The sequence below is a fragment of the Garra rufa genome, chromosome 11 (genome assembly GCF_049309525.1).
Source record: "Garra rufa chromosome 11, GarRuf1.0, whole genome shotgun sequence".
In the NCBI taxonomy this organism is placed as follows: Eukaryota; Metazoa; Chordata; class Actinopteri; order Cypriniformes; family Cyprinidae; genus Garra; species Garra rufa.
This window is the reverse complement of record NC_133371.1, coordinates 2,296,147-2,319,932: the sequence shown is the minus strand read 5'-3', so window position 1 is coordinate 2,319,932 and position 23,786 is coordinate 2,296,147. Positions and strand designations below refer to the sequence as shown.

Here is a 23,786-nt window from a genome sequence, read left to right as displayed (position 1 = left end):
CCAATTTTAAAATGTCCTGATATTTCCATGACTGTGGGAACACTGAATGGATAACAGATCTTGAGTTTGGCCAGATATATATAACATTCTAAGCGGAACATAACTAGAATAAACCATCTTCACAATAGAATTTTCCATGGGAAGCAAAGTTAAAACACAATATTTTCAGACTTTCCATCTAAGTGGGAGCTTTGATTCACTGGCAAAAGTGACATCTGCTTCTTCAATCACACTTTACATTGCAGTGTTCATGTCACAGTACAATTACATGAGTAAGTAATGACTTAGCAATGAGCACCACACAGTGAACTCTATAATTACCATCTTGTTATTGCTATTGTAAGTCATTATTTAAACATGAAACATGGACACTCCAATGTTCAGCATTCTCAGGTTCTCATGTTCAGGTTTAAGCTTTCACACCTGATCTGTCACTGAACTAAAGCTGGTCTCTTCCTTTAAATAAATAAATAAATAAATAACATCAGACTTTGAACCTTAAATCACATAAAGCCTCCTCCTATTCACACTGACCACAGATCTGATTATACAGACCACCGTTTATAGACGCATGATGTTAGATGTACTAGAAACTACGGCTTGTTACCTGTTTGTACATATAACGACCTGGAAACAATACTAATACTGACAGTAAAGCTCATATTTCTGAGGCTGTGTGAGAGAAACCGATGGAAGGGTCGTGAATAGTCAGAGAAAATAAAATAATGACACCGTAATAAAGCCGTTTAAAGTGGTCTGTCTGACAGGAACAACGGACGATACAAATACAAAGGGTTTTATTGTCTTTTAACATGCATAATGTGCCTTACCCGAAATCATCGTCCATGGATTTGAAGAAGAATTTGTAGTTAGGCTTATTGAGGACATTTTTGAAGTCTGCGAGAGTGACGTTTTCAGCGGGAATGGGTAGTTTGATGAGGTAGGGAGTCTCCTGCTCGTCGAGGTGATAGATGATCTTGGTCTCCGCCATGGCGGGCCGCTGCTGAGGGACAGGCCGCGCGCATCAGCCCCACAGCGGCGCGCGCTTCCCGCTTCCACCGCTGAACGCTCGAGCGCGCCTCTGTCCAGTCGCAACCTCTGCGCTCCCTCTTCAGTCAGCGACAATAAAACCCAATAACAGAGTATCCTTGCGGTCGTGTGTAACACAAATCTATTTAATAGCACAATATGAAAGTGTAATAGATTTCTCCTTCCAAAACGACGCGAAGGAATCGCACAGGTCGGTCTTCTCTGGGCTCCCTATGAATACTGTTGCTTTTTCCTTTTCTCTGTCCTTTGGAAACAACTGTCGGCCGATGTGAGATAGCCCCTCCTATCGATTCACCACTGCGCTCCCTCTACAGGACGAGTTATACAAATATTATACTAGCCTGCTAGCCTATACATTTACTTATTTCTTCTCAGATCAGGGAAAGACGCATCTCAGTTACACAAGGGGAGGCGTTAAGTCGTGTAGTTGCATATTAACATCAGTTAGACCATCACGACCTTTTTGACCGCATGCACACTGAATAGATAGTTCAGTTATTTAATTGTCTTTAAACGCTTTTGAGATGTGAGGTAGCAACCCAGCAAATTTACACCTGAAAGTCATTGCTGTAACTTAACGTTACCTGAGTGAGGAGGACGGTTAGAGAACATTGGGTAATGATTAGTTCGCTGATATCGCCCTCTAGAGGATAGAACTGTTCCTGCACCGCTGTTCAACTCTGGTGCACAAGATAACATTTATCAGAATGTTTTTCTTTAACCTTTATCAGACTTGGCGTGCCTTTAATGGGGTAAAATGCCATAAAATGTGTCAAGCTGTTGTCTGGGTCAATTTTTTGCCTCAAAAGAAGCAAAATATTTAATACTTAGGCTATTTTATTGGATTCATTTTCTCTGTTTTATCATTAATATACAGTTGAGGTCAAAAGTTTACATACACCTTAAAGAATCTGCTAAATGTTAATTATTTATAAAATGCATGTTGTTTTTTATTTAGTACTGACCCGAATTAGATATTTCACATAAAATGTTTACATATAGTCCACAAGAAAAAATATTAGTTGAATTGATAAAAATGACCCTGTTCAAAAGTTTACATACGCTTGATTCTTAATACTGTGCTGTTGCCTGAAAGATCCACAGCTGTGTTTTTTGTTTGTTTGTAGTTTTTCATGAATCCCTTAACAGTTAAACTGCCTGCTGTTCTTCAGAAAAATCCTTCAGGTCCCACAAATTCTTTGGCTTTTCAAAAAAATTTCACACTGAGGACAACTGAGGGACTCATATGCAACTATTACAGAAGGTTCAAACGCTCACTGATGCTCCAGAAGGAAACATTAAGGGGGTGAAAACTTTTTGAATTTGAAGGTCAGGGCAAATTTAACTTATTTTGCCTTCTGGGTAAGTAGTTCCCTTATTAAGTATCTTCTGTAGCTTCTTAAGGGCAGTACTAAAGGGGAAAAAAGATATTTAAGCAATAAAAGAAAAATGTACACATCTTCATTCTGTTCAAAAGTTTACACCCCTGGCTCTTAATGCATTGTTTCCTTCAGAAGCATCAGTGAGTGTTTGAACCTCCTGTAATAGTTGCATATGAGTGCCTCAGTTGTCCTCAGTGTGAAAAGATGGATCTCAAAATCATACAGCCATTGTTGGAAAGGGTTCAAATACACAGAAATGCTAAAAAACCAAAGAAATTGTGGGACCTGAAAGATCTGAAGAACAGCTAGCAGTATATCTGTTCACTAGAAACAAGGGACTCATGAACAACTATCACTACTGCCTCCAAGAGGCTACAGAAGATACTTGTGTTTCCCAGAAGACAAAATAAGTCCCAATTCTAAAATTCAAAAAGTTTTCACCCCCAGCTCTTAATGCATGTTTTTTTCTTTCTGAGACATTAGTGAGCATTTGAACCTTCTGTAATAGTTGCATACGAGTCCCTCAGTTGTCCTTAGTGTCAAAAAAGGATCTCAAAATCATACAGTCATTGTTTGGAAAGGGTACAAAAAACAGGCTGAAAAACCAAATATTTTGTGGGACCTGAAGGGGATTTTTCTGAAGAACAGTGGGCAGTTTAACTGTTCAGGACAAACAAGAGACTCATGAACAACTATCACTAAACAAAAAACAGCCGTGGATCATTCAGGTAACAACACAGTATTAAGAATCCAGTGTATGTAAACTTTTGAACAGGGTCATTTTTATAAATGCAACTATTATTTTCTCTTGTGGACTATATGTAAACGTATTTTATGTGAAATATCTTATTCAGGTCAGTACTAAATAAAGAATAACATGCAATTTTATACACAAATCGTGCTGTTTATATCGCCTACTTAGGTTCTTTTCAGGCCATCCCAAACACTTCGGACAACGAATAGCTCCGCCCATTTTTATGATTGGCACGATTTTACAGTTAATTAATTAGAGTACAGAACTTTGCAAATAACAGTTGGCTAAAGACAATACTGAAGAGACTGAGCCATGAACAAACATTTACAAAGACTAGAGGATAAGAAAGTTTTGACAGTAAAACGGCCCGCCCTTTACTCCCAGTGTGGACGAACAAAAATACAGGCCCATCTGTCTCACTGACAAAAGGTAAGCAATCGTTTTTATTGACAAATTTGAAATGTATGTAAATATTTTCTGATAATCAAAGTTAAAGTTTGCCAATTATAGTCCGAATGTAACATTTTTTGCATAGTAACCATAATTTAGTATATATTAACCACATGTGAAACAATACCAGTGTTACCATTTTATCTACAACAATGATGTTTGCAAAGGTAAAGAAATAGTATCTACTAATATTGTTGTTGTAATAAAATTAACATCTACAACTCAGTTCCATAGTTGCTGAGTTGTACCTAAAGAAAAACCCTTATAAATGTCTAACAATGGCCTGAAGGGTTCGCATGGCTGAAACCGCATATCAGGGCACACACAGACAGGATCAGTAACACATTTACTCATTAAGGTAGACAGCATTAGATGAGGGTGGAAAACAACCCCTTTTATTGTTGGCTGTGCAGTGTTTAAGCTTCCAATCAACAAAAGCTAGGATTCTACATGTTAGAGAAACTTGCTGATGAGCGTCTGTCATATATGCAAGGTGGTAAAATCCAAGGTAGAAACCTCAGACACGACAAACAAAGTGCTCTCTGATGTCTTTATTACCTGTAAAACTGAACCTGTCTTCCACTGTGCTTGTAGTTAAGGCCACTGATGATCAGCTTGGACCCATCCACCTATAACCCCACCCTGAACACCCACCACACTCACTGCATTCGCACAAATCATAATCGGTTCCCTTCTCTTCAAAATTCACTAATTTGAGGGGAAATTTGCCTATGGTAAAATAAAAAAAGGGAGTGAAATGCATTATTTAAAAAGAAAAAAAATCATCACAGCATCTCAATTCCTGAAAACAACCTCTCACACAATGCAAGTAGGACAATATTCACCAATGTCGTCCTAGTATGGCTCAAATAACAAATTCAGGCTGTTCAAATGAACAGCAAAGTTGAAAACACCCACAGTGTTGAAAGGTTTAAAAGGCACTAACATGGCTCCACTTCTTCTGTCTTGTATACCTGAGGCTTACTGCTGAGTGGTTAGCACCAGGAAAGAGAAGCTTGAGAAAGACAGATTCCAGTTTAAACGATCCATTCATCACAGAAAGGCTGAGAGTGTGTGGAATCTGTAGGGTCTTCATTAGGCCATGATCAGATTTGCACAATGAGTATAGGCTGTGTGTATTCACGCCAGTTATCAAACACTGTCCAGGAAGGCGATTCGTCCGGGATTGGTCCTCCACATCTGCGTAGCTAGCAAAAGGAACGTCTCTGAAATCTTGTTATATCCTCCAATTGATTTCTCAGGTGTATTGGAGAACAGATGCAAAAACACAACATATGAGATGATGTGCATAGGCTGGAGGAACATATGCAAAACACCCACAAAAGACACACATCCACACACTCAAAAAGGTAATGGCTAACAGATGGCAGCCAGTATCTTTGATACTGACATACCCCTATCCATATGCACACACACACACACACACACACACACACACACGCAGGTCATGGCAATAACCATCGCAAACATTTGTCCTCCACTTTGTTCCACAGCCCTGAGCAGCTTTATGTTTAGCTTATGAAAATCAGTGTCTGCCTTTTTAAATAGACATCCCAGTGTTGGTGAGAGTGTGTACACCCATCAGCGCTGGCTTCCCACAATGCATTGCAATGGTCCAGTCTGAGCCAAGGAGTTCAATTCTTGTCCTGCCCTTCTGGGCCTTTTCACCCCAGACCTTATGCTTCTCCACAGAAGTTTTGATCTTATGCGGACACGTTGACGTCTCGCAAGGCGATGGTCCCGTTGGCAGGGGGGTCTGTAGGTGAGGAAGGGGCAGAGGGTGGTGATGTGAGCAGAGATGGAGCTGTGCTGGTGTTGAGGGCGCTGCTTTGGAACAGTATCTGCTGAAGTGTCCTCCGTAGATTTGGGTGCAAACGGGCCTGAGTTTGATAAAATACCTCCACAGCAAAACACTTCATCACCCCTCCGCACAGATCCTCATACAGGGGCACTGTGTACATCCGTGAGGTCTACAAAGGAAAATGGAAGAGGAAAGTTAATAGATAAACCATCGCTAAAACAGACCAGATGAAACATTTATTTTCTAGAAATACAATGCCCTAGTCTTCATCAAAATGCCTGAGTGAAAGTAGTGACAAAAATCCAACCGCATGTACTATTCACTCTATATATATCACACAATATAACTCTGACAAGCATCCTAATATAATTGCGTTTATAAAAGAAAAATCTAAAATTACAAGAATAAAGTTGAAATTACGAGAATAAAGTCAAAAATTTTCGAGAATAAAGTTTAAATTACTTTGAGAATAAAGTCAAAATCACTTTGAGAATAAAGTCAAAATTGCAAGAGTAAAGTCGAAATGTTTAGAAAATAAAGTCAAAATTACTAGAATAAAGTTGAATTACTTTGAGAATGTGTTTAAAAAAAAGTCAAAACAGTTCGAGAATAAAGTTGAAATTACGAGAATAAAAGTTGAAATTACTTTGAGAATAAGGTCGAAATGTTTCGAAAATTAGGTCGAAATGTTTTGAGAATAAGGTTAAAATGTATCGAGAATAAAATCGAAATTACGAGAATAAAGTCAAAACTACTTTGAGCTTAAAGTCGAAATTACTTGGAGAATATGTTTTGAGAATAAGGTTGAAATGTTAAGAGAATAAAGTCGAAATGTTTCAAAAATAAAGTCGAAATTACTTTGAGAATATGTTTTGAGAATAAAGTCAAAATGTTTCGAAGATAAAAGTAAAAATTGCAAGAATAAAGTCAAAACTTTTCGAAAAAAATGTCAAAATTACTTCGAGTTTAAAGGCGAAATTACTTTGCGAATATGTTTTGAGAATAAGGTTGAAATGTTTCGAGAATAAAATCGAAATAACTTTGAGAATAAAGTTGAAATTACGAGAATAAAAGTTGAAATTACTTTGAGAATAATGTTGAAATAAGGTCGAAATGTTTCGAAAATAAGGTCGAAATGTTTTGAGAATAAGGTTAAAATGTATCGAGAATAAAATCGAAATTACGAGAATAAAGTCAAAACTACTTTGAGCTTAAAGTCGAAATTACTTGGAGAATATGTTTTGAGAATAAGGTTGAAATGTTAAGAGAATAAAGTAGAAATGTTTCAAAAATAAAGTCGAAATTACTTTGAGAATATGTTTTGAGAATAAAGTCAAAATGTTTCGAAGATAAAAGTAAAAATTGCAAGAATAAAGTCAAAACTTTTCGAAAATGTCAAAATTACTTTGAGAATAAAGTCGAAATTGCAAGAGTAGAGTCGAAATGTTTAGAAAATAAAGTCAAAATTACTAGAATAAAGTTGAATTACTTTGAGAATGTGTTTAAAAAAAAGTCAAAACAGTTCGAGAATAATGTTGAAATTAGGTCGAAATGTTTTGAGAATAAGGTTAAAATGTATCGAGAATAAAATCGAAATTACGAGAATAAAGTCAAAACTACTTTGAGCTTAAAGTCGAAATTACTTTGAGAATATGTTTTGAGAATAAAGTCAAAATGTTTCGAAGATAAAAGTAAAAATTGCAAGAATAAAGTCAAAACTACTTTGAGCTTAAAGTCGAAATTACTTTGAGAATATATTTTTCGAGAATAAGGTTGAAATGTTTCGAGAATACAGTCGAAATTACGAGAATAAAGTCAAAATTACTTCGAGCTTAAAGTCGAAATTACTTTGAGAATATGTTTTGAGAATAAAGTCAAAATGTTTCGAAGATAAAAGTAAAAATTGCAAGAATAAAGTCAAAACTTTTCGAAAATAATGTCAAAATTACTTCGAGTTTAAAGGCGAAATTACTTTGAGAATATGTTTTGAGAATAAGGTTGAAATGTTTCGAGAATAAAATCGAAATAACTTTGAGAATAAAGTTGAAATTACTTTGAGAATATGTTTTGAGAATAAAGTCAAAATGTTTCGAAGATAAAAGTAAAAATTGCAAGAATAAAGTCAAAACTTTTCGAAAATAATGTCAAAATTACTTCGAGTTTAAAGGCGAAATTACTTTGAGAATATGTTTTGAGAATAAGGTTGAAATGTTTCGAGAATAAAATCGAAATAACTTTGAGAATAAAGTTGAAATTACTTTGAGAATATGTTTTGAGAATAAAGTCAAAATGTTTCGAAGATAAAAGTAAAAATTGCAAGAATAAAGTCAAAACTTTTCGAAAATAATGTCAAAATTACTTTGAGAATAAAGTCGAAATTACTTTGAGAATATATTTTTCGAGAATAAGGTTGAAATGTTTCGAGAATACAGTCGAAATTACGAGAATAAAGTCAAAATTACTTCGAGCTTAAAGGCGAAATTACTTTGAGAATATGTTTCGAGAATAAAGTCGAAATGTTTAGAAGATAAAGTAAAGATGCAAGAATAAAGTTGAAATTATTTAGTTAAATCTTAGCAATTAAATTTATAATATTTTGAGAGTATAGCCTGCGCATGCAAATGGCCTGGATTGGGAGCACCAGGAGAAATTGCCAGGCCACCGAAATCACAGGGACAGTATGCTTGGAAATAACACTTCACATCTTCGATTGCATTCATTAGGCCTATTTGTAATGCACCAGCCACCCAATAATAGCAATAAGCTTTGTGCTTTTGGTACTTTTAATGTAAAATTCAAAATCTGTCATTTTTATAGCAAAATACAAACAATGTGTCCTGTAACAATGTTCAGTGCTCTTTAATGTGGCGGGACAGATCGCTGTATTCATGTGAATCAATTGTCTTTTCAATTACAATGAGACATTTGTTTCATTAAATTATACTGTTTTCTTTGTGAAAATTCCACCACCTTCTCTACAAAAACATATGTGGCATCCAATCTTTCATTCCTTACATGTATTTAATTAAAAACAACAATAAAACGTTCTAAAGGTTGAAGTGGACTCCAACTCATTAACATAAGTTACTGTATACTGTCGTCTTTTTGAGGTATATAAAGTTCATTTCATTCATTTAATGAAACAAATATCTCATAGTAGTTGGAAAGATGACTGATTCACATTCCGCTTGAGGCGAATACGCCACATTAAAGAGCATTAAAAACACATTATTGTCATAGACATATTGAACTAGACTAGAAATTCATTCTTTGCAATTACAAGATTAAAGTTAAGTAAATTCCAACCCTACTGCTCATGCATTTTGACTATTCTCAAAATATTTCATCTTTATTCTCATCATTTCGACATTATTCTCGAAATATTATGACTTTAATCTCCTAATTTAGTTTTTTTTTTTTTTTTTTTTAAACGTGGCACTAAATTGCCAATCAAAAGTTAGAGTTAGAATTATGTTTTATATCTTTACTTTGGAGGTTTATTTTATACATTTCAAATTGTTTGCCATGTATGACAGGTTATGGTAACATGAATAAACTTATTACAGTCTCTTAGGATGAAACGTAACCATCCTTGACATAATACACTTTAGAAAACAGTAATCAAAACAACAAGTTTTTGATGAAACAAATAAAACCAGCCAAACTGGTTCTGATCTAGCACATTTCTGTACAGCTCTTTAAAGAGACATGACATCATAAGCAGTCAATAGTCGAAGACTAGCCGAGAGTGTTTATTAGAAACACTGGAATGTGGATGCCCTTTAAGGAAATCTCAGTTTATGCAGAGTGGAGGGGCGAGTGAGAAATGGAGCGTGCCAGGCACTAACTCACTGAATTACACCCTTTTATAAACCAGACTGTCCCTAGCTTCATAGTATTTGTGCCCTATAAACACAAGATACTGATTTGCTTTAACTCAGCTTACTATATCTTCAGACCACACAAAAGGTTCTTACAATCAATATGGAGATGCTTACAGCTAGTTACAAAAGGCACTTGATTCACAAAAACTCACATGTTTATGCAAGAAGCTGCGAACTCGGGGCAGATCAGGATAAAAGCTGTTCCGCACTACGATCTGCAGCCATCGAATCTGTACTTCAGCGTTCATGCCGTCCAACAACGCAGAGTAGCAGCTTGACAAAAGACTCATCACCTCTGAAAGGCCAGAGAAGATATGTCAAACATCAAAGCAAAGGGGATACTGAAATGAAATGGAAGTCGATAAATTGAGATTCTTAAAACCTTGAGACAGAGGTGAGCGGTCTAGAAGTCGGTCCAGGAAGAGGACGGTCTGAAAGGTGCTCCAGGAGGAGAGGTCAAATGTAGAGATCAGTTGAGGGTCAGGGGCATCCAAGCCCCAAAGATCACACAGGTGCTGAACGGGACCAGTTAGGGCTCTACCCGCCGAGAGATCTGGTTCACATAACGGAGGACCACAGCCATTTAACCATCGCTCGAATTCCAGACCTGAGCAAGAGGGGAAGGAAGAAGGAGGGTAAGAAGTGTCACATTTCTGTTTATTTAGCCTCCATCTCTAGCACCGCTAATGTTGCTTTGACCCCTCACTGGGTGTTATGACTGGCTCAACAGGGAAATTCCTAACTGAGGACAAATGGAGCGAAGTGAGATGAGTAACTATAAGTGTCTCTCTGTGTTAATCATCAGCTCTGACAGTTGTCACAACTCACCCTCTCGTTGAGCAACGCAGCTCTCTTTCAGCTCAGGGAAAAAGCCAAGGAAGAAGTCCAACAGATCCTGAGCGATTACGCTGCTAAATCTGAACTTCTCAATGTAGGCCTGCACAATGATGGAAACATTCAGAAACTACATGTGTGGACTATGCCATATACAGATAGGAAAAAATTTGATCCCCTGCTGATTTTGTAAGTTTGCCAACTGACAACTTTCCAAGAAATTATCAGTGTATAATTTTAATAGTAGGTTTATTTACAATATTAAAAAATTGTCCTACTCTTCTTTGCAAATCCTCTCCAAGTCACTAAGGTTTCGAAGCGAACATTTGGCAACTCAAACCTTCTGCTCCCTCCACAAATTTTCTATGAGATTAAGGTCTGGAGACTGGCTAGGCCACTCCTGGACCTTAATGTGCTTCTTGAGTACTCCTTTGTTGCTTTGGCTGTGTGTTTTTGGGTCATTGTCATGCTGCAATACCAATCCACGACCCATTTTCAATGCCCTGGCTGAGGTTCCCATGCAAGATTTGACAGTACATGGCCCAGTCCATCGTCCCTTTGATGCGGTGCAGTTGTCCTGTCCCCCTTAGCAGAGAACACCCCCAAAGCATAATGTTTCCATCTCCATGTTTAACGGTGGGGATTGTGTTCTTGGGGTCATAGGCAGCATTCCTCCTTCCCCAAACACGGCGAGTTGAGTTGATGCCAAAGAGCTTGATTTTGGTCTCATCTGAGCACAGTTTTTTCACCCAGTTCACCTATTAATCATTTAGATGTTCATTGGGCCTGTACATGTGCTTTCTTGAGCTGGGGACCTTGTGGGTGCTGCAGGATTTCAGTCCTTCACGGCGTAGTGTGTTACCAATTGTTCTCTTGGTGACTATGGTCCCAACTGCCTTGAGATCACTGACAAGATCCTCCCGTGTAGTTTTGGGCTGATGTAGTTTGTCCCTGACATCCTTGGACAGTTCTTTGGTCTTAGCCATGGTGGAGAGTTTGGAATCTGATTGATTGATTGCTTCTGTGGACAAGTGTCTTTTATGCAGGTAACAAGCTGAGATTCATCATTCAGCAGAATCTCAGCTCTTTACCTGTATAAAGATACCTGGGAGCAAGAAATCTTGCTGATGGATAGGGGATCAAAAACTTATTTGACTACCATTAAAATTATACACTGATCATTTCTTTGTCAATTCATGTATATGTGTGGCGAATGCCATGTTTCTCACCCTAAGAAAGCTATCAAATCTCTTGATGTCTCCACACAGCTGTGAGAGGTAAGATACAAAGCAGAACCCTTTCTCATAGGTGAACAGATTCATTAGACTGCTGGGGTTTACACCTTTGGAGAAAGAGAAGGAAAATGGATAACATGGTACATTGACCCTTGAATCATGGGTCTGACACTTCACAAGTACATCATAAATATTCAAGCACATTTTCCAGACAGGTTGAACTTTGCAAATGCGGAATTTCCTTGCTTCTGTCTTTCTAAAATCTGAGTAACAAGATGCATTTACCACACAGCTATTTCAGGTGTACGGAAAAAGCACCATGCGCCAAAACCCAAGGTCTCTTTCAGACTGATACAAAAGCTGGTTTATATTGTTAAAAAGGCTGTACCTGGCTCAAATTTGGCCTGCAGCTTACTGACAGGATTGTTGTCTCCAAGAAGACGCATCTGTCTGTGAAGAGCATCTAGACGGAACACTGTCTCAAGACAAGTGAAGGATTCACCTGAATGAGAAAATTGAAGATATATATATATAAATATATATATAAAGAGAGCATTGTGAGAAGTGAACAAGCCTCTGCACACTGAGATTTGCAAAGGCAAACACTCCCATATCACTGGGATCATTCTACACAAGTATAAATCTTGGTGGAATGTATACATAAACATTTGTAAAAGGCCTACATGGTCATGCTTCTATGTTTGGATATGTGTGAGGATGTGTATACCATAGGCCTCTGTGGTAATGCGCCTCTGTGCATAAGTGGCCAGACCCTCACTGAGCCACATCTCTTCCCAGGTAGCATTGGTGACCGCATTTCCAAACCAGCCGTGAGCAATCTCATGGATGACATCAATCAGCAGAAACTCCTGACTCTCCAGTATGGAGGATATTATGAAAGTAAGACAGGGATTCTCCATTGCAACGATGGGGAATGAAGGAGGAAGGAACACTATGTCGTACCTGTAATGGAAGAGACAGGTTAATGCCAAAAGTTGAGGCTTGATGCGACAGAGATTAATATGACTGAGAAGTACAGAACTGACCTTCCCCATACATAAGGCCCAAAAAGCCCCTCTGCCACATTAAGCCAGCGCTCCACACTGCCGCCCAGTTTACTGACTGCACATGTCAGGATGCAGGGCTCTGCCCACACACGACTCCTAAAAGCAGAATGTGGCTGAGGTAAAGCAATTAAACACTAATAAGAACAGTGCACATAACTTACAATTACCTACAACAAAGAGCTATGCTAGATATTACTTGTTTGGGTTCAGATATAGCTGATGAACCAACATAGCCATGCTGTGTGCAAGCACAACTTAGATTGTCAACCAGCATGGTTTTTCTGAGAACCTTGTTGACCAAGGTAGCACATTCATACTGCTAAAGATAGACAACTGATGCGGTCTTCCCAGCAGTGGTTAAGCAACCTATTTGAAACAAACCTGCACATGCGTATCCTAGACTGAGTATCAGTATATCACTGTTCAAAACAACATACAGGTCAAAAGTTTACATACACCTTGCAGAATCTGCAAAATGTTAATTATTGTATTAAAATATGAGGGATCATACAAAATGCATGTTATTCTTTATTTAGTACTGACCTGAATAAGATATTTCACATAAGATGCTTACACACAGTCCACAAGAGAAAATAATAGTTACATTTTTAAAATTGAATCTGTTCAAAAGTTTACATCCCCTTGATTCTTAACACTGTGCTGTTACCTAAATGATCCACAGCTGGGGTTTTTTGCTTAGTGATAGTTGTTCGTGAGTCCCTTGTTTGTCCTGAACAGTTAAACTGCCCATGTTTTTCAGAAAAATCCTTCAGGTCCCACAAATTCTGTTGTTGTTGTTGTTGTTTTTTTCAGCATTTTTGTGCTTTTGAACTCTTTCCAACAATGACTGTGTGATTTTTAGATCCATCTTTTCACAGTGAGGACAGCTATTACAGAAGGTTCAAACACAATGCTTTAAAAGCAAGGGGTGTAAACCTTTGAACAGAATGAACATTTCTTTTATTTTGCCTAAATATCTGTTTGTTTGTTTTTTGTATCAGGGTAAAGATAAGGGTAAATTTAACTCTTTTGGGAAACATGTAGATGCTAAGTAGCTTCTGAAGGGAAGTACTAAATGAAAAAAAATATGATATTTAGGCATAATAAGAAAAAATGTAGGCCTACACATCTTTATTCTGTTCAAAAGTTTACACCCCTAACTCTTAATGCTTTGTTTTTCCTTTCTTTAGCATCAGTGAGTGTTTGAACCTTCCGTAATAGTTGCATATGAGTCCCTCAGTTGTCCCCAGTGTGATAATAGTTGCATATCTTTTATGTGAAATATCTTATTCAGGTCAGTACTAAATAAAAAATATCCCTCTTATTTTGGTAAAATAATTAACATTTTGCAGATTCTGTGAGGTGTATGTAAACCTACGACCTCAACCGTATGCTGGTATGAAACTATTCTGTTTTTTTCAGCAGGGATATTCCATCCGTACTTACCTGGGCCCAATGTCTGCATGCTGTAGGTCTCCTGCCACCAGAGCAACCAAGTAGGCTGGGACAGGGTACTCCATGGAGAACTGGAAAACCCTGTCCTGTTTAGAGTAAGCACTTCTTGAGGCACTCATCAACACTGTAACACCCTCTGGTACCTGCAGCGCATAAACATACACAATCACAAACAGCAGAAACTCTGAGAAGTATGTACAATAAACATGATCTAAAACCAGAAAACAAATCTCAATGATCTGAACAGCTTAGAAAGACTTACCCTGACAGTGGCAGAGTAGGTGCTTTTGACGGCTGGCGTGTCAAAACAGGGAAAAAACGACCGGTTGCAAACCGAGTGACCCTGAGTGAAGACCAACGGACGGGTTTGTCCGCATGTCAACTCTGCATCCAGCCACCAAATCTGATGAAGGAACAAGGGAACAATGAGGTGAGGGAGTACCTTTCTATAAAGAATCAATACAGATTTACACAACAAGGTTTGGGTTGCATAGTTAATAGATAGCACTAAATAGCATTAAAGCAGTGTCATTTGATTTATTTCACCTGCAGTGTTACAAGTGAAGCAGTTGTGAATCCAAATGTCAAGTTAAATAGTTAGTTGACCCAAAAATGAAAATTCTGTCATTAATTACTCACGCTCATGTCGATCCAAACCTGTAAGTCCTTCGTTTATCTTTAGAACACAATTTAGATTTTTTTGATGAAATCCGAGAGCATCCATAGAGCAAGGGTCTTAACATGGTCAAGACAGGGAAACGTAGTATAGACTTTGGTTAAAATAGTCCATGTGATATCATTGGTTTAACTGTAATGCTATGAAGCAACTAGAATACTTTTTGTGCACAAAGAAAACAAAAATAAATCTGCATGTAACAATTTCTTCTCTTCCGGGACAGTCCTCCACCATTACGGAGAGTACCATGATGTAGAACACGCATTAGTTTTTACGTACAGAAAAAGCACGCATGTGTGTCGTGGTACTCTCCCTAACGGCAACATCCTTTCTACATTTCTGTGCCTTGACTATGGTAGGACCCTTGCTGTTTTTATAGAGGAAGCATTTAATATCTTAAATGTGTTCTAAAGATAAACAAGAATCTTGCAGGTTTGGAACGACATGAGGGTGAGTAATTAATGACAGAATTTTCATTTTTGGGCGAACTATCCCTGACATATTGAGCTTACAGAGCTGTCACTTGAGCCGTGTTGATTTTGGTATTTAATGTTTTTATGCTCAGAAATTTGCTCTCTGTGCTGTCTGTTGTTCAATTTATTATGAATTCTGCTGATGTCAAGTGTTTGCCAAGGCCATGTTATCTAGCTGGCTATTATAGATGAGGTTTTGATGGGAATTGTGATAATGAATTGTTTTGGAAGCATCACTGAGAATGATGTTTGGCTTTGCTGGGTTGAAAAAGACTTCATAGTTGTCATGCTGATACAATATAGCCGTTTAGTTTCTGGCCATTACTGCCATATATAATTATTACCATTTTATGAAGAAAACAAATGAAAAATATAAATGTTATTTCTGGCGCAATAAAATATTTAAATGCTTTGTTGTTAGAGTGCATTCAAATTAGGGCTGCAACAACTAATGGATAAAATGAAAATCATCGACAACGATTCTCATAATCGATTAATCAGGTCGCCCACAGTGCACATACAACTTCAAATTACAGCACTGAATGATGCATTTCTATGGACAAAATGCATCTAAAATAGTGTAGGAAACACAATGAGATGCTGCAGGAGATCCAAGCTGCCCAAAACATGATCATTCCTTATTTTAAACTTTAAGCTAATAGCGTGAAAAGCAACCTGTGAGGCGCTTTAACAGATTTGTTTGCATCCTCAGCATGAAAACTTTAAGTTTACGGTCATTTCCTTATCTGTAAATGTCACAAATTCACAAAAGCATTTCCATTTTTGCATAAAAGTCCATCCTGACAGTCTGTGTTGTTTAAATCTTTACTGAATGAGCGTGTCAGACAGCCGGGGCACAGAGAGGGAGACAAATAATACTCAGCACAAAAACATTCATTGTGCTGAAATATGTCATTGAATGTTAAATTTAGGTTTAAAAGAAAACATGTAGTGCACATATTTATGGAGAGTAGGAACTGTAAAGGGATAACCGTGTGTAATTATCTGATATATAAATATGAGATGCTTCATAGCTGCCTTTTATTTATAGAAATTACAGTAAATGTGACTTTGAGCAAAGTGTTCCTGCAGAACATTCTTCTCACCTGTTGGTTAACACTTAGTTGGTTTTTATTCATCTTTATTATCTGTATTATGCTATTCTTTTTATTTTTAATGCACAGATAAAACAAATTTATGTAAGGCGTTTAACAAATGATGTAAGGTTTAATCACCAAAACATTATAGGTGATTACCAAAATCATTTTTTAGCTTTCTGTATTGGTTAGTCCTCCAATATGCAATATGCAATAAGCTTTTTAGTAACAGTAGGCTATTTTTAATGCTATAATTATTGAGGTTATCTATGAAAAAATAGTTAAGTGCTTTATAGTGTTTTTCTTCGGATATTTGTCTTTTCTCTTTATTACGACCAGTGGTCTAATAATTAAGCACTGTTTTCAAGGACATTGGGCAGGATGTGGTATATTGTAATTTTGTCAATAAAAGAAAATTGGGATTTAAGCCAATTAATCGACTAATTGAAAAAAAATAATCGACAAACTAATCGAATAATCAAAATAATCAAAATAATCATTAGTTGCCCTAATTCAAATCATTAAATCAGTCAAAAGAGCACAAAAGGAATTTTCAAAAATGAAACCTCTGCACATGGGCAATAAGATATACAGGTTACAGTGTAAATAACACTAAACAGGTTTTTTTGTAATCAACACATATATACATACATATACATATATATATATATATATATATATATATATATATGAAACCTGTTTAACACAGCCCACCTTGCAGTAATTACCTCTTGCAGTCATAATCATGACCTGGATAGCTAGTTATCTACTTAAGGGGACACTACACTGAGGTCATTCTTATCAGTAAAACTCAGACGCTCCAGTACTCACTGTTTTCTATCCTTGTACGCGTCTAATAAATAAATAGGGTGATCCCACTAGCATGTTACAATCCCGTGTCCCACAGGACCCCTTTAATCTGGCAAAACAAAAGCGTAAGAGCGAACGTGGCAAAAAGGAGCAGAGCTGGTTAACAACATTAAAGCTTCACCGCCGGGATATTTTTAGTGGATATTGACTCTGTGTACAATAGTCCTGTGCAACAAAGTTATTATTAGCGTGTATCGGGGACAGTTCGTCAGCTGTCACCGTGTTGACCTTACCGCAGGGCCGTCTGTGGTAGTGTAGCGGATGGTGACACGGAAAGCCCGGTGCGGCCGGATCACCGCGGCCGGGAGGCTGATGTTCAGAGAGGATCCGTAATCGGTGAACGGTTCGACTCGGTAGGTGAGCGACAAAAACACGTCAGGGGCACCGGACGCGCCGGGCACCTTGCAGTCCACGGAATGAATTAGTAACGAAGGATGCGTGTCCAGAATGAGGGATTGGACGCCGGGCTGGACGGGCGTGAGCTCCAGAACCTGCCATCCCGTCATCCTCTTGACGGCGAAGTTCAGGTGGAGGTCCAGATGGAAATGTCGGAGTTTAAAGCTGTGGAAGTTGGACGCCGACGCGACGTCCACCAGGCGACAGTGTGCCAGACTCCGGCCGCCCTCGCAGGACTTACCGGGCACGGTCAGCACTTTCCGACAGCAACACAGCGTCGGCCGCTGCAGCTCGGCCATCGTAAAGTTTGGCGAAGAAATACACGATACCGTGACGACAGCGTCAAACTTTAAAAGCGGCGATCGCACACGGCGGTCTTCGGAGTCGAGCTCGGCGGAAGATAGATGAACAGGCGGTCGAGTTAGTTACATTGTTGCTGGAGTTAAAGGGGCGGTCGAGGCTGGACACTCAGCTGAGGAGGACACCGAATGCAACAAATGGCAATAAAACGACCGGGCGGGCGGTTAAAGGCATTACAACAAAACACAAGTCTACGTAAAATCCATTAGAGCCGTAGACACGACTGACTTCAGCCCTTCGACCTCCATCTAAATGTGTGGATGTCCCGCCGTCGAAACGGCTCCCAGTACGTCCCGAGTCCCCTCCGAAGAGATCGGTAAAAACTACCGGCAGATGTAGAAACGCATAGTCAAGCCCTGATGACCAGAAACGATCTGAGTTAAGTGACTCCCTTTGAAAACAGGAAGTAAAAACTGGGGAGGAAATCACTTCGAGATGGGAAAGTTTTCGAGCTGCAGGGGGGCGCTGCGGAGTCGCAACAGATCTCACGATGAGGCGCAAAAACACCGTCCACTACAACATGAAAACAACACGACTGGGATATACACTGGGTGTTGTTGCCTAGGGTTAAAACCTGGGCTAACCAGTAATGCACCAATGTTATTAACATTCTGGCTGTTACTGAAAAAATTCATTGTTATTTTCATGTTATAGCCAATAACTGATAAATGATGATTCTGCACTATTTTGTGCACATGAATGAATCATTCAGATGCAGTGTTACGCAGTAACTAGTTACTGTAATGTTACGTTTTACAGTAACTAGTAGTGTAACTAATTACTAATAAGATTTCAGTAATAGTATTACAGTTACTATGCATAAAACAGCTTAGTTACTTCTTTTTGGAAAATTAAACAGTTTCTTACAAACTTATGTGATTTGCTAAAAGACATAATGGAATATAATTGTATATGGGTAACAGAGAAGTTAGACAATTAAAGGAGTTCACTTTCAGAACAAAAATTTACAGATAATGTACTCACCCCCTTGTCATCCAAGATGTTCATGTCTTGATTTCTTCAGTTGTAAAGAAATGGTGTTTTTTGAGGAAAACTTTTCAGGATTTCTCTCCATACAGTGGACTTCTATGGTGCCCCCAAGTTTGAACTTCCAAAATGCAGTTTAAACGCAGCTTCAAAGGGCTCTGAATGATCCCAGCCGAGAAAGAAGGGTCTTATCTAGTGGAAAAATTGGTTATTTTATAAAAACATTTACAATTTACATACTTTTTAATCTCAAATGCTTGTCTTCCCGAGCTAGACAAGACGAGCATTTGAGATTAAAAAGTATATAATTTTTTTTTTTTTTTTTTTTTTTTAGAAAATAACCAATCGTTTTACTAGATAAGACCCTTCTCTCCTCGGCTGTGATCATTTAGAGTTCTTTGAAGCTGCATTTTGGAAGTTCAAACTCAGGGACACCGTAGAAGTCCATTATATGAAGAGAAATCCTGAAATGTTTTACTCCAAAAACATAATTTCCTTACGACTGAAGAAAGAAAGACATGAACATCATGGATGACAAGGGGGTGAGTACATTATCTGTCAATTTTTGTTCTGAAAGTGAACTACTCCTTTAATGAGATTAATACAACACTCCTGGGTCATTCTACAGAAACGTCCACTTTTCTGTCCCTAGACTTTACAGAAATATTACAATTGAAATACACATTAGGATTACAATTTTTTATATTTTAAGATGAAACAATATGTAATTTGGACAATTATACCTTCCTGAACAATCAACGTGGCATTATTATTTTCTTTTTATTATTATTAATTATATAGAATTCCAAGTACCACAAAACTGCTCATCCCCACAGCCATGTACTGAGGGAAAGTGCTTTATTTTAAGGTCAAAAACAGGATTTTTAACCATTTAAGATACAAAAGTCTATTCATAACTTTCAAATATATCTTGTAAATGGCATAACAAAACAAAATACCAAATAAAATTAAAAAAAAATATATAAAAAAAACAGTCCTCTGAAGCTGTCACTGGTGTTACCGTTTGACAAAAGGCTTTTATTTAGAAATAACAAAATCACACTGACATTACTCGACTTCGACCTTCCTATTTCCTGAAGGTCTATGAAGGCAGGCTCATGTTAAGTCTCTTTTAAATTTTCAGAAATTTCCTCATTTACAGTGCCTTGCAAAAGTATTCATACCCATTTTGTTGCAGCATTATGTTAAACTGCTTTAAATTACTTTTTTCCCACATCAATCTACATCTCATACACCATAATGACAAAGCACAAAACAGGTTTGTAACAACTTTGCAAATTTATTAGAAATAAAAAACTGAAATAAGTACATTGCATAAGTATTCATACCCTTAACTCAGTACATAGTGAAACAAAAAAAAATGAAGGGGTATGAATACTTTTGCAAGGCACTGTATCTCATGATTTCATATTAAGCTTTTAGGTGACGTCACTGGTGTGACCGACTTTATTGTTAGGGAATTGTAAAAAACTACAGTACAAATGGATAAAACTACTTAATTTAGTAAGTAAACTACGATTGACAAGATGTGGTTTGATAACTAGCAGCAGCCATTGCATGAAATTTTGCATGAAAATTGTCACTGGTTTAACCTTCCTTATGGATAAATAAATGTACAAAAATGTTAAAAAATCATTAAGCTGTCACTTATGAGTATTCATAAAGTCAAAAGGTAATCTAATAATGTGGTCTAAGTTTAAAAGTTAAAAAAGAAATACATTTTAAGGCATCTTGCCATACCAATAGTGGACGTTTCTGTAGAATGACCCTTCTACTTGAATGTCAGTCACTTGAATGTTTTTAATAACTTCTGACTGCGATCCAATGTGGATTTCGGTCAAATGATGTTGTTAGAAAGTAATAAGTAACAATATTACTTTTGAAAGGAGTAACTAGTAATGAGTAATATATTACATTCTTTGAGTAACTAGCCCAACACTGTTCAAATGTAATCTAAATGTAAAAACAGTAGAAACAAGCTTGCACAGTTAAATATCCAATATCAACAGATACCTATTGTATAAACAGTGTTGGGGGGTAATGCATTACAAGTAATGCGAGTTATGTTTTTTAATTTACAAGAAAATATCTGAATTACTTTTCCAAATAAGTAAACGCCAGTTACTTTCTTCCTCAGTTATTGATTAAAAGCTCTCCTGTCTTTATGTTGAGAGAAATCGGGAGTAAAATGTTACTTCTAGAATAAATGTGAACATGCATTAATTCATCTCACTCCCAAGAAAAAACCTGATTCAGTATTACTTAAAATTAATAATAACCAAAATGCAACTGAGACTACAGAAGATACTAACATGTTTCCCAGAAGACAAAATAAGTTAAATTTACCCTGATCTTCAAACTCAAAAATTTTAATGCACTGTGTTTCCTTCTGAAGCATCAGTGAGTGTTTGAACCTTCTGTAATAGTTGCGTATGAGTCCCTCAGTTGTCCTCAGTGTGAAGAGATGGATCTCAAAATCATACAGTCATTGTTGGAAAGGGTTCAAATACACAAAAATGATGAAAAAAAAAAAAAAAAACTACAAATTTGTGGAACCTGAAGGATTTTTCTGAAGAACAGCAGTTTAACAAAAAAAAAAAAAACTATTATTTTCTCTTGTGGACTATATGTTAATGTCTTTTATGTGAAATATCTTATCCAGGTCAGTACTAAATAAAAAATAACATGCATTTTGTATGATCCCTCTTATTTTGGTAAAATAATTAACAGTTCTGCAAATTCTGCAAGATGCATGTAAACTTTTGAATTCAGAATGAAAAAGTAGATACGACTTTGACAGTGTCTTAGATGGTTCAGGTCATATTTAGCAGGCAGGACAACTTATTTAGCATGGGCTGCCATGACATGGATTTCAATACGTTTCGATCTTTGAGCCTCAGCTGTTCAATTTGTATATACTCCCACAGGCCATATAATTCAAAACAACAATACTGCTTATCACAGCTGTGCAGATGACACCCAGATCTACCTTTATCTATGTCCATGTGACTTCAGTCCCATAGTGCCGGTGCATAAATAAAATTTACAGCTGGTTATTCCAAGCTGAACAAAGACAAAAGAGGGGCCATTATGTTTGGCCATAAAAATTAAATATCAAATGTGAATGCAGAGCTTGACTTCAACAACTGAAAATGAAGTCGGGAATCTTGGTGTCATTCTGGAATATTATTTCGAAAGCCATATAAAAGCAATAGCTAAATTGGCCTACTGCCATCTAAAACAGTACAATCAGATCCTCTGTGCACAAACAAAACCTAAAGAAGCTTATTCATGCATTCATGAGCAGCAGGGTAGATTACTGCAGTAGACTTCTTACTGCCCTTCCCTGGAGGACTATTAGACAGTTGCAGCCGCACACTGCTGCAGGCTTCTGACCAAACCCAAACCTGAGGATATTACAAGTCATTAGTTCATTATATTGGCTTCCAGTTCCATTTCAAAGTACTTGAAATTGCATAGAAACCCCTTAATAGCTGTAGACCAAAATGTCTTTCAGATACGCTGGTGAGATGACGGCGCTTAGCTCTTATGCCCTCTTCAAGCTTCTAGAAAATATCACGGTGTCCCAAATGCACAGCTGACACCCTTGGTAAATATGAGCAAAGGCGGCTGTAAAAATAAATCTTTAAAGGGTCATTGGATGCCCATTTTCCACAAGTTCATATGATTCTTTGGGGTCTTAATGAAAAGTCCCTAATATACTTTGGTTAAAAATTCTCAGTAGTAGTGTAAAAAAACACCCTTTTACTTTGTCAAAATCAGCTCATTTTATCGCATGGGCCCTTTAAATGCAAATGAGCTCTGCTCACCCCGCCCCTCTCTGCTGAGGGATTATGAGCTGTATTGTTTACTTTATTCACGTTTAGCTGCATTTAGCCGCGTTTATTAGCGAGACTTGCCAACTAGCACATTATTAAGAAAGGCCATTTGCAAAGATGCATAAAAAATACAGAAAAAAAAAACGAATTTTGTGAAATATTACTTTAATGCAAAATAGCTGTTTTCTATGTGAATATATTTTAAAATGTAATTCATTCCTGTGACACAAAGCTACATTTCTAGCATCATTACTCCGGTCTTCAGTGTCACATGATCACAAATCATTTGTGCTGCTTAATACTTTTTTTGGAACCTGCGAAACTTTTTTTCAGGATTCCTTGATCAGTAAAATTATTTAAAACAGAATGGTTTTCTAACATTATACACTACTGTTCAAAAGTTTGGGGTCAGTACATTTTTATTCTTTCTCTTTTTGAAAGAAATTAAACTTTTCTAAAGAAACATTTATTCAGCAAGGATGTGTTAAATTAATAAAAAGTGATAGCATAGATTTACATTGTTAGAAAAGATTTATTTTTGGAATGAATGTTCTTTTCAACTTGTTATTGTCATCAGAGAATCCTGAAAAAAAGAATCACAGGTTCCAAAAAAATAATAAAATTAATCATTCTAATAATAAATCAGCATATTAGAATGATTTCTGAAGGATCACGTGACACTTACAGTAAGACTGGAGTAACAACTGATGAAAATTCAGCTTTGCATCACAGGAATAAATTATATTTTACAGTATATTAAAATAAAAAAACATTATTTTATATTGTAATAACATTTTGCAATATTACTATATTTTTTCTGTATTTTTTATCAAATAAATGCAGCCTTGATGAGCATAAGATACTTCTTAAAAAACATTACATGCCTTACTGATCCCAAACCTTTGAGCAGCATTGTACATTGTTTACAGATTGAATGATTCATGAACCTTTAGCAGGACATTTAAAGAAAAGTTCACCTGAAAAAAAAAATCTGTCATTTATTTACCATCATGTTGCTTGAAACATACAATTTTTATTCCTTGGAACATAAAAGAGTGATCAAGCAAAATGTCTAGTTTGCTCTTTTCAATACTATATATATATATATATATATATATATATATATATATATAT

General features: G+C 36.9%; 2 protein-coding genes across 2 annotated transcripts in view; both read right to left on the bottom strand.

Moving 5' to 3' along the window:
• The window catches only part of dvl3b (dishevelled segment polarity protein 3b), a 68,751-nt gene extending 67,431 nt beyond the window's left edge, over positions 1–1,320 (bottom strand). The window contains exon 1 of the mRNA XM_073850316.1: positions 831–1,320. Coding sequence (XP_073706417.1) covers positions 831–991 — 161 coding nt within the window. The 5' untranslated portion in view covers positions 992–1,320. The remainder of the gene's footprint in view (positions 1–830) is intronic.
• A 2,689-nt stretch (positions 1,321–4,009) lies between these two features.
• Positions 4,010–18,969, bottom strand: rnpepl1 (arginyl aminopeptidase like 1). The gene is made up of 11 exons (XM_073850884.1): positions 17,283–18,969; positions 14,196–14,336; positions 13,925–14,076; positions 12,458–12,574; positions 12,139–12,374; positions 11,800–11,913; positions 11,406–11,518; positions 10,171–10,279; positions 9,725–9,949; positions 9,495–9,637; positions 4,010–5,627 (listed from the first exon to the last, which is right to left on the bottom strand). Exons 1-11 carry the CDS (start codon positions 17,742–17,744, stop codon positions 5,361–5,363), a joined length of 2,079 nt encoding a protein of 692 aa, XP_073706985.1. The 5' UTR covers positions 17,745–18,969; the 3' UTR covers positions 4,010–5,360.
• Between the last annotated feature and the right edge of the window lie 4,817 nt (positions 18,970–23,786).